The sequence below is a fragment of the Lactuca virosa genome, chromosome 1, assembly GCF_052849685.1.
Source record: "Lactuca virosa cultivar CGN04683 chromosome 1, Lactuca_virosa_CGN04683_v6, whole genome shotgun sequence".
In the NCBI taxonomy this organism is placed as follows: Eukaryota; Viridiplantae; Streptophyta; class Magnoliopsida; order Asterales; family Asteraceae; genus Lactuca; species Lactuca virosa.
Genome location: NC_136426.1, coordinates 301,472,798 through 301,485,118, shown reverse-complemented (window position 1 = coordinate 301,485,118; position 12,321 = coordinate 301,472,798). Strand labels below are relative to the sequence as shown.

At 36.9% G+C, this 12,321-nt stretch overlaps 1 protein-coding gene across 1 annotated transcript in view; it reads right to left on the bottom strand.

Moving 5' to 3' along the window:
• The window catches only part of LOC145167481 (G-type lectin S-receptor-like serine/threonine-protein kinase At4g27290), a 29,128-nt gene extending 22,314 nt beyond the window's left edge, over positions 1 to 6,814 (bottom strand). Inside the window, exons 1-4 of the mRNA XM_079086694.1 lie at positions 5,470 to 6,814; positions 5,215 to 5,370; positions 4,966 to 5,117; positions 4,406 to 4,616 (exon numbers count right to left, since the gene is read on the bottom strand). Coding sequence (XP_078942820.1) covers positions 4,406 to 4,616; positions 4,966 to 5,117; positions 5,215 to 5,370; positions 5,470 to 6,736 — 1,786 coding nt within the window. The 5' untranslated portion in view covers positions 6,737 to 6,814. The remainder of the gene's footprint in view (positions 1 to 4,405; positions 4,617 to 4,965; positions 5,118 to 5,214; positions 5,371 to 5,469) is intronic.
• Between the last annotated feature and the right edge of the window lie 5,507 nt (positions 6,815 to 12,321).

Genomic DNA, 12,321 nt, shown 5'->3' with positions numbered 1-12,321 from the left:
TGGTCATTTTACCCTAAGAGTAGATATCAGTTTCTAACTGAGTGTTTGTGGGGATTGTAGCCGGAGGATTTCCGGAGCAGCGGCGGACGGAGGATTCCCGCACAGATTATCAGCAGCTTCTTGTACGAGGTGAGTTACCTTCCAGTAGGGGTGGGTCTAAGGCCACAATGTCGACCCACCAATGAGGAGTATTTAGAAGATGATTGTCTTTGTGATAATTATCTTGGTCTGGTTATGTGTTTGGTTATGAGTTATATCTGTATGATATGTTACGTACATGATAGGGATAGTTTCCTTGACAGTGGTCCTTAGGACCAAAGGGTAGGTCAGTACCCGGATATGCCTGACTGTAAGCTTATATCTTGTTATTGTATGCTAGTGGTAGGGGGTGGAATAGTCCCCAGTTACCGGTTGAAAGATACCGATGATGGTTACCGCTTGAAAGATACCGATGATGGTTACCGGTTGAAAGATACCGATGATGATTACCGGTTGAAAGATACCGATGATGATTACCGGTTGAAAGATATCGATGATGCTTACCGGTTGAAAGATACCGACGAAGATTACCGGTTGAAAGATACCGATGATATTGTATGGTATGTGGTATGATGGGGGAACTCACTAAGCTTTGTGCTTACGGTTTCAGTTTTGGTTTCAGGTACCTCTTCGTCTAAGGGGAAGGAGCCGGAGACGTAGCATCGCATCACACACACACATGATTTCCGCATAGAAGTTTTTTGGGACTGTACTCTGATATGTTATTAGTTTATGACTTGGGTTTCAGACATGATACATTGTTTTATGAGACGACGTGTTTTCACAGTATTTTCTAATGGATGTTTTTATGAGTTATTTAAATAAAAATGAAATTTTTGGGCGTGAATTTTGGGCTGTTACAACGGAGTTGATTCAGCAGGTTTGTAGTAGACTCCAGACGAAGTGGTACTCAAGACTACCGAGTTGATTCGGCAGAAGAGCTATGCCGACAAGCTCTGGTCAGATCTAGAGGTCCAGGTTGGGGATATGGTTCTACTGAAGTTGTCACCTTGGAAAGGTGTCATCTGAGTCAGTAAGAGGGGCAAGTTAGGCCCCAGGTACATCAGTCCTTTCAGGGTTTTGGCCCGGGTCGATCGGGTTGCTTATGGCTTGGATCTTCCCTAGGACATTAGTCAAATGCATAGAACATTCCACATCTCTCAGTTGCGGAAAAGTTTAGTTGATGATTCCGCGGTGGTTCCATTCGAGGATATTCAGGTAGATGATCGCCTGGATTATATTGAGAGACCGGTGTTGTTTCTTGACAGGAAGACGAAAACTTTGAGGAATAAAGTTGTTGAGTTGGTGAAAGTTTCGGTGGCAACATTGCAAGGGTTCAAAATGGATGTGGGAACCGGATGACAATATGATGGAGCATTACTCATAGTTATTTAGGGCAGCAGACTTCGAGGACGAAGTCCGATTTAAGTGGGGGAGAATTGTAACATTCGTAATTTGGTATGTTTCCTTTTAGCTCCTTAGTGCAAAATTTAAATCTTTTTGGTCCCTAGCTAGTACGTGGGGCGTACTCTATGAGTACGTTTAGCATACTAGCTCTTTTCTGGTCGCAGAAATCACCCACATACACGGTACGTATGTGGAGTATGCATGGCGTATGTGGCGCAGGGGTAAACCCTAATTTTTTGGGTTTACACCCTATTTAAGCAACTGATAACACCTTTGGACATTCTATTGAGCAGCCTCCATCACTCTCCACACTAAAAACAAAACCCTAAGTGCTTTTCGTGAGTTTTGAGCTTGAAAGTGAGATTTGGTGGTGTTTCTAGTGAAGAAGAAGAAGAAGAAGAACACTTGGTGGTTCCTTGGAAGTAGCTTGGGCCTGTAGATCGAGGGTCATCTTCATCTTAGCAAGACATTTGAGGTAAAAAGCTCCCATATTGATGATTCTTTATGCTAGATCCAACTTAAGGTGTTATTTATGTATTTTTGGGACTTTAGAGCTAAAGTTGAGCTTTTGATCTACTCTAGAAGCTATGGATGTTAGATCTTAGCTCCATTGAGGTTCCTTGTTCATAAAAAAGCAAACTTTATGAGAGTTATTGGTCCACACAAGTGTTAAGAGTGTTATTAAGTTCTTTTTTAGTGTTGGACCCCAATAAGTCATGCATGGGTGTAAAGTTGTCAACTATGCGTATTACGTCGTCATTTAGAATCAGATATGAGAGTTTAGCATGTTGGCTTAACCATTTAAGTGATAAATGGGTTGGGTTGGTAATTTGGGGAGTACGTTGGGCACACCCAGCTGGTACGTTGTGCGTACTAGCCCCTGAAGGATTACATTAAGTGTACGAGCTAAGTATGCCCCACGTACTCAGTAGATTGACCTTCAGTTTGACTTCATCGGTTTGGGCCATATTTTGGCTTTTAGGGTTTGGGCCTTGTTGGGCCATTGGACTTCTGACTTTGGGCCATGGATAGACTATAGACTTTCTTGCGATTAGGTCCATGATGATTTTAGGGCCCAATTTGGAAGTTGGGCCTTATTGGGCCTTATGATGCCAATTAGAAATTTTGGGCCTTTTCAGCAAATGGGTTGGGCCTTTGTTTTGGGCCAAGTAAGAAAAATGGTAAAATGGTCTTTTACCCTGGATATTAGACAAGTAGCTTAGATTTTTTATTATGGGTCGAGATCCAATTATTAATTGGATATTATTTAATGATGTTAGCGCGGAGATTCAGTAGCTAAAGGTGAGTTTTCTCACTGTGTTTAGGGGGTCGAAGGGACTAATGCTGGCCCATGGTTTTTTATGTTTAGGATGCTAGTTGTCTGCGTGACTTTTTCATGTGATATGTGTTTATATCTTTACCGGGCGGGGCCCGATGACTATCCTGTATGCTATTTATCTTTGCGATTATTGTATGAGTTATATGATTATTTGTTTATGTGTATATATGTATACCTGGCGGGGCCCGATGACGGGCGGGCGCATTATATATTTGATATGTGTGGTATGTGGTATTTTTGGGAACTCAATAATCTTTATGCTTACGGTTTTCGGTTTATGTTTAAGGTAATTCTGGTTCGAAGGGGAAGAACCCAGGATGATTGCAGTGCGCACACCACATCGTTCTGTATTGTTATATTACTCTCATATACTTGGATGTTATTGATACACTTTGATTCACCATGGTTTTTATGATGTTTTGGATAATTGTTTTATTAATTTAAAAATCGAAATTTTTAGTCTAAATTTTTGGAACTTTACATAAGAAGGCAAAGTTGTTATCCTTATAGACTATCATTGGGGTAATTTTCACCTTAAAAAGTAAAGCATGATCGTTCTTATATTTCCATAGTACCCTAAAAAAAAAGGCAATGTCTGTCTGTAACCACTGTAACTTCAACGAAGGTGATGCGCTAAGAGTAGAAGATGTGCCACCAATTGTATAGAGCAACCCGTATTCCCCCACCTTTTCGCGGTGGAATAGTTGGTATCAATTTATTTCCTTTTTTTTCTTATTCTAGTGTATATTTTCATTATAATATTAATATTTAAGATGTGTTTGGGAGTGGACTTTTTGGTGCTTTTAGTTTTTATCTTTTAACAAAAATTTATTTTAAACAAAAAAAAAAAAAATCGTTAGTGAGTACGAACATTTTGATTTGATTTTTTTTTAAACTTCAAATCTAAAAACTACTTCATTTAACGTTTAAGAAAAAAAAATTTATTAATTTTTTCTAATCAAATTTCAAAATTGCTCTTAATAAGATTATCAAAATCTCTTTTAATTGTCTTTTTATAAAATTTTACACATTTCAAAAGTTTCTACCTACTTTTGTCGAACATTCATATAGCAAATAAAATGTACACATTCTGGCTACGGATAAACGTTTTAACCGAAAAATAAAACCGGAACCGTTAAGTGATATTTGGTCCCGTTGTCGGCTCTTAGTTGACGGGTTATTCGACTTTTGATTTTCCGGTTTCGGTCCGGTTCGTGCCAGTTCCAGTTCCAAACACCTTCTTAGATAGAACCGAACTGAACCGGAAACGGAACTAATTATTGGTATTCGGTCCGATTTTCGGTTCTTAATTTAAAGCTTATTCGGTTTTCGTTTTTTTTTTCGATTCCAAAACGGCTTATATGCTTACTTCCGGCTACTCTCTTTCAACTTTTAAATACCAGCTATCAGTTAGTTTATACCAAACATGCCTAAGCTCTTTTGGATGTTAATCCTTAAATTTTCCAAGATGTCCAACGCTAAGTAACAAAACCATGTCTTTAATCTTCGCTAATTTTCAACTATTTTGTGCTGCCTTTGTCATAATTAAATCATTTGACACTGAATAAATCATATAAGGGATACCGAAATGAATTATGAGACATGGGGAGTATAACGTACCATAAATGAAGTTGTTTAAGCTTTTATTAGGCAAATACTCGTACACCAGCATGGTTTCTTCACCTTCAATGCAACAACCCAAAAGTTTGACAAGGTTACGATGTTGTAACTTTGCGATCAAAATTAATTCATTCTTTAATTCTTCAACGCCTTGTATCGACTTCTCTAAAAGCCTCTTAACTGCTATCTCTTGCCCATTCGATAATTGACCCTGCGAGCACAAATTAACATTGTAAAGCACAGTTCTTTGTTAATTAATAAAAATATACTTAAAGATATAATACGTTCACTACCCAAATTATTTTCCTTAAAAGCTGAATCATTACTTTTATTCTTGAATATCATAGTTATTTATATAATTCCATAAAACCGTAAAAAAATGCTCATGGGTATAGGTATACTCAGTAAAACATACTAGAACCTACCCTGAAAAACTATCCATTTTTATTCATAATCAAAATTACCCATTTTTATTCATGGGTACATATACTAAGAAAACGTATTCGAACTTCGTGTTGTTCAACAATCTTACAAACAACAGGCGCTATGTGGTGAGTTACCTTATACACAGAACCAAAACCGCCTTGTCCAATCTTGTTTCTCTCAGAAAAATTGTTACATGCAAGTAAAATGGTATCAAGATCATAGATAGGCAGTTGAAATCCTTCATCTTGGTTATCTTCCATGTATTGAAAACTCCCACTTCGTTGACCTGTTACAAAGCGATGAATTACATGAACAGTGAAATAAAGAATAATAATACCAAAATGGAGTTTATTCCATGCACATTATATGAACATTGAGAATACCTTTAGAGTTCTGAGTTATTCCATCTTTTCTTTTTACCCTGGTTATCCAACTGAGGTACCATACTGCACCACTGAATAGAAGCAGCGATCCAAGGACTGTAACTATGCTGACGACCTTGACTGTTACACGTTTCCTCTTAGCATCAGCAATGGATTCTGTGATTAAATAACCAACGCAGAGAAATGTAAATCTTCTTAATTACGAAAGTTCATGAATGCAACTCTATAAGCCCATGAGAAAGTTAGAGAACATACGTAATTCAGAGCGTGCCATTCGTATGTAGATCTTCTCTCCACCATTGGGAAAGATCTTCATATCAATCAAATCACCAATCCACACCACACATAGACTACCATTTCGGTAAACATTAACGTTAGCATAAGCCATACAACTACAATTTTCCAAACATTTTGTTCCACATTCATGATCCGTGTAATTTGACCAAACAGTTGGATTATCAGGAAATTTCAACCCATCGTATTTCACAAATCCATCTCCATGTCCACATTCCAGTTCGTGTTTCCTTTTACACCCACCTGAGTAGCTAAATAAACCCCAGTCGAGTGGCGAAGTGGGTGTAAACCCACTCAAACACTTGCAACTACTTAGTGAATAACAAATCCCATAATAGCCGCATTTTCCATAGCTATCACAAGGATCAGTGTTGAATGATACCAAAAGGTTCCATTCTTTACTGATGTTAACCCTCCATGTAAAATACTGAAGAGAACCCAAGGGTGAAACTACAAGTCTAGACAAAACGGATTCATCCAACATTTCATATTGGTAGTAGAGCTCTACAGAATTTGAAACATATGTAGACTGGAACAATGGATTTATAGTCAAGGTAGTGCTACCACTAAACGAGGTCCCATCAAACGGACCCCATCTGAAAAGTTTTCGTGAACCACTTCGAAGAACAAGTTGTGGTGCTTCCGGTGGATCAAGACTAAACGTATACTCACCATCTGAAGGATCTTCAATGCTTTTCCAAGATCTAATCAACCTTTGTAATCCAACGTCTAACTTCCACCCCAGTTTCAAATCTGATAAAACTGTGTCAGTTGGAAAATCAAAGCTCTCCCAGAAAATGGTGTTGTTTCTCCCATCATCTCTAATTACAAGATTACCGGAGTTTGATAACTGAAGAACGGGACTGAAAGTACTTTTGATGGGTAAGTTATTGGTTGACCAAACAGTAGCCAATGAGTGATTATAAAGGATTAAAACTCCATTTTCGAGTAAAACTACCTTTCCAGGTAAATCACGAACAGGGTTGTTTCTATTAGCCACCCAAACCACTGTGAGAGGAAGATTATGATACCAAATTCCAAGATATCGAGAACCAGAAGAACCATTACCAGGAGTGAAGAAGCCAAATTCAAATCTTTGGTTGGAGGAGATTAAGGTCAAGCCCTCAGTGAAGTTTTGGTTGGGTTTCAAGGTATCTATACACATGGAAGTTTGCAAGTTTTGTGAAACGAGTATCCATAAAGATGTGAGAATATACAGAGTTCTCATCTTTTTCAGGTTTGAATAATTAAAACTCTGAACGTGAATTCAGGTAGTGTTGATCATTTGGAAGAGGGTAATCACTAATCAATAATGCAACTAAGTTAATCTTGACAATAGAGCGTTCAAAGTCTTTATTGACTGCACCAAACTAAATAACTATTACATTTGGTAAACCATGCGGTATTATTATAAGACCCATGCATGCCTTTTTTTCCATATATCCTACCATCAACTAGTATGAATCCAAGGCTTTATTAATGAATCTCAGTAATATAAGGTATTATTTTAATTTTTAAATTAGATATCGATAACCTTCCTACGCCTAGAGATCTTTCTGAAATTTAATATTTTTCCTTAGTTTGGATAAATAACATTTCCTTTGAATCATCGTTTTCACTTTTGTGTGCTTTCATCCATCAACATATGTCTAATAAATCACACAAATGGGGTTAAAATATTGTCCAGTTTTATTTTGTCATAGATGCTTTTTATGAAGCTCGAATTTAACGTTGTTGAGGAACTCAAACAACCAGTCAAGTATACATGAGTTTATCTTTCTTTGGATATTTAAATATAATATAAAGCTGAAACAGTTTTAACTTACCATATGAATTGTTTCATCAATGTTCGCGCCAACCACAATGCGATTTTCTAAAAAGTTTACAGTGTCTGGCGATTAAAAAATTTGTAAAAGGTTAATAGCAATAGACAAGCCAAGTAAATATCTGTTCTATGTTTTGAGATTCAAGAATTGCGAGAGTCACAGAAAACGAACTAATGTGTATTTTTTCCCACTTCTGTTTTGTGAATACTTAATTCTGGATTAGGTATAATAGCACATGATATAAAAGACAAAGTAGTCTAGAATATAGGTTCATAGAATAATATCATTCTACTAAGATCCGTTCCTCACTTTCTGAACAAATAAAGGCTGGTCAATTGGTAATAGCCAAATGGGTAATCATACTTTTAAGTTTAAACATCGTGGGTCACGGTTCACATGAAGATGGTAATAGCCAAATGGGCTCCAGCCAAGTCGATACTAAGGTGTAAAGTTTGTTCATTATATTTGCGTAGTTATTAAAGGAACAGTTAGCCAACACAAAAGCAATTACACACTCTACTAAATATCGTCAATTAACTGTTTCCTGTTGTCTTCTTGGTATATATATATATATATATATATATATATATATATATATATATATATATATATATATATATATATATATATATATATATATATATATATATATATATATATATATATATATATATATATATATAGAACCATAATTAACCAAGGAACTAATTTTTTTTTCAACTTTTAGAACTTATTTTTTATCAAAAAAAAAACTAAAAATATAGAACTTCATAACTTTTTATCCTTTTTCCAAATTCGATTTTTTTTTTTTTTTTTTTTTTTTTTTTTTACGTCAAATTCACAATGTGAATCTTTGAAAATTCACAATGTGAATCCGGATTCACACGGTGAATCCGAAAAATATTTTTGACATTCACAATATTAATATATGAATTTAGATATTTTTAGATTTTTTTTTTCGATAAAGAATAAGCTCTAGAAATTGAAAAAAAAATTTAGTTCCTTGAAGAACCAATAATTATGGTTCTCTATTGAACTTTTCCATATATATATATATATATATATATATATATATATATATATATATATATATATATATATATAAAGCGCTGGTTATTTTGGATAAAGTTTGTAAAAATAGGACATTGTAGAATTTATTTGTAAAAATAGGTTGGTGGACCCACTACAAGAATATTGGGTTTTAGTGGCAACATCTTTAGCGGTGACAACCATTATCAGCGGCGACACCCAACATTCGTGTTAGATGTCGCCGCTAATGATGACTGTCGTCGCTATAGGTGTCGTCACTACAACCCGTTGACCCCAATCCATATGAATATCTAGGGTTAAACCCAATCCATCGATTTATTGCTTAATCTAATAGCTGGAACCACGATACGGATACAACAATAGCGTTGACACCAATACCGGAGACAGGTGGCACCGCTATTACTAAAAAAAAATGCCCGTCAATATTTCCCTTCAAAGTTGTCACCGTTATTACTCTTAGTGTTGCCGCAATTGATTACCGTCGTCGTTAATACGCGACACATATATTACCCTTGGCAGCCCATTCTTCCCTCTTCCACTAACCATTTTCTCTCTATCAACACTCCAGCGAAAATGCGTCTCTACCGTCGGATTTTCACCGACAAAGGCCACAATTGTTAACCAATCTACTTCGGCGACGAGGTAGCTCATCACCGATGACGTCCACTATAGTACTAGCGATGACAGGTGAGCAATTCTTGTGAAACCTCTGTCTTTTTTTGTTTTTGTTTTTCTTTCTCTTCTCCCCAATGACATATTCGTCGATTTTGTCAAATTGTTTCAGTCCTTTTTCAATATTGCTAAACTCTGCCGAAATTTCTAGCTGTTGCCAGAATTTGCTCGGAAAATCGAACTGCTGTTGGAATACCGCCACCACTGCCCTTCTCCACCGGATTACACCACCACATGTTTTATATAATCTGTTTTTACTTTTTGTATGTATATGTAGTGTAGCGTCCCAAAAATACTAGGTAAAATTTCCATTTTTCCATCAACCAAAACCATTCATTCATTCATTCCAAAAGATAATCAAAGTATAATGTATTCTCAAAACATAAGAGTAAATTCATAAATAAATAAATAAATAAATAGTGCGGAAAACTCCAAGGGATGTAGTGTGATCAATGTAAGCCCTTCCCTTTCGAATTAGAAGTACCTGAAACATCTAAACATAACACCGTAAGCACAAAGCTTAGTGAGTTACCCAAAATACCACATATCATACATAATATCACGGGTTTATTTCAACCCCAAGTGAATGTTATGGGCTAAATCATAGTCTCACAATCCTTTTCTGCCATGGTCCAACTCATGGCCTTCAATATGTCAGGGGCTAGATCCTGGTCTTTCATGAATTTGTCAGGGTCCAGATCCTGGTCTTTCATACAATTGCCAGGGGCCGGTCTTTCATACAATTAATACGGGTCAGATCCTAGTCTTTCATACAATTATCAAGGGCCAAATGTTGGTCTTCCATACAAGAGTCACAACGACAACTAGCAGCCTCTATATTATAGTGAGAAGACCCACCTCACACAGGAAGTCGACAACACCAAAACTCGTACAGTCGAAAGGCTGGTTCTACACAATAACTAATGAAACAACTAAGTAAAAACCTTAGTCTACTCTCTAAAACTAGCAATTTGACTAAAATTCAATCGGGTCAAAAAGTAAACGGTCAACGGTCACCACGACGTGGCCAACCACTGGCCATGTTGTGGCTTTTTAATATTGTCGTGACCAACTCTGCCATTATGTCGTGGTAAACATGACACCACGTTGTGGCAGCAACCCAACAAAAAAATCGTGAAATCGTCCTTCACCACGTCTGTAACATCTCAAAAATCACAAGAAATTTAAATTTTTCAAAACAAACCATTTACTAAAAAAAAGTGTTTTCATAACCATTGTTTCCAAAAACATTATTCAAAATCAGAGTCTCCCAAGATCAACAACATAAAACCAAGGATGTGTACGGTTACGCCTTCGCCTTGCCACGGTCCTCAGAAGTACCTGAAACAAAACTAAAAATGTAAGACAACGCTTAGTGAGTTCCCCCACAGTACCACCACATAAACATAACAAACAACAACATGCATACAAAGCCTTCAGCATGAGTGGACCGTCAAACCGGGCCTACAGTCTATCTGGACTGCTCTTTGGGCCTTCAGCCTGACTGGTCCGCCTCGCAGGCCTTCAGTTTATCCACTGGTCCGTATCAACCCAACAAACCATAACATATCAATGCATAACATTATCAGTCAGTAAAAAATAACACATGTAGTCCTCCAGATCTATCAGACTAAGCACATAACCAGTACCACATAACTTCGCATAATAGCATACAACAAATCAATATATCTAATCCAATGGGTCGGGCTTGCTGTCTTCGACCCATAAGTACAGTGAGGAAAAACTCACCGCACAGTCTGACAAATATCTGAACAATACACTGCTCCAAATACCGGTTCTACAGGTCACCTATTCAACATATAGAGACCAAGGCTCAACTATAGCTCAAAATACCCAAAATACCCTTAAGTCAAACTTGATCAACCCTGGTCAAAGACAAAGTCAAATTCAACAGGTCAAGGAGTCAACTTAGTCCACTCATCCAAGTACGTGGGGCGTACTCAGCTCCTACATTGAGCGTACTCGAGCCTTGACCGGAGTCGAGGAATTGACCACGCATGCTGACGAACGCACGGCGTACACTCAGAACTCCATTTCCTCAATAAGAGCTTAATACATTAAGCTCTCACATCCAACTTTCAGATACAAGGCCAAAATACCACTAAGAGTCATAAAGTTTCCAACTTTATGACTTTGCATGTCCATTAAGTGCTTAATAAACAAAATCGCAACATCTTAATGCCTTAAGAGCTTTTATATGCATGGAGCAAAACTAAGCACTAAAACCACACTTTTATGACACAAGATCCCTCATACGGTCTGAAAGTACGACCTATTTGGTTAAGAGCATGTCATGCTTACGATTTGTCACACCCCCAAACCGGAACGGCGGAAACGTTCGGGGGCGGAGGACGTCATGTTTAGTATCACAACACATGCATCATAGTAATCAAAGTAACAAACAACCATTGCATTAATATTTAAGTGTTTACAAAGTATGTGATGCACATAAGATTGACTCCAAAAGTAAATAACAAAACAAGACATGAAGCTACTATGCTCCATCTTCTGAATCCCAGAGCGCGTACCTGTCTACTATTCTCCTGAGAATACAAGTTATTTTGAAAGAGTAGATCAGCATTTAAGTTGGTGAGTTCATAAGTATTTAAGTGATGAAAAGTAATTTGTAAGTTCTTTTTAGAAATGTTCGTATGTTCCTCCAGAAAATGCTATATTTTCTGGTATGATGAATGAAAGTAAAAATGACTCTACAATTCCTTCTATGAGTATTAAATGGATACAAGTTATATACAATCCAGATCAAACAGACAATCGATTGTGTGAATCTGCCCTAATGTGACAACCCGAAATTTCTATCTTGTGGATCCATTCGATTCAATCAAAGTCAGACTTGTTTTTGGCTATCTTCTAGTCTTGTTAAAGGTCTGTTTGGGTGTTTTAAGCCTAGTACCTTAAAGGATAAAGTGTTAGGAAGCATCGTATAGAATTCACTGTGCAACATACAAGCCAGAAACTCCAACACATGGAGTTTAAGGCCGTAAACTAGAGTTTACAGCCGTAAACACCTCCTTTGCCATGAACTCTTCCCTTCATATGAGTTATTCCTTCACTTTTCACCACTTCTCACACTTCCATCTCAAGAACTCGATTTTTTTGTCAAGTATCATCAAGAACTTTCATCTTGATCTTCAATATTGTAAGTAATCTTTCCATTTTCAAGTTGATTTTCTTCTCTATCTAGTGAAGATCCATGATTTCATCCATGAAATTACTTCTTTTGGTT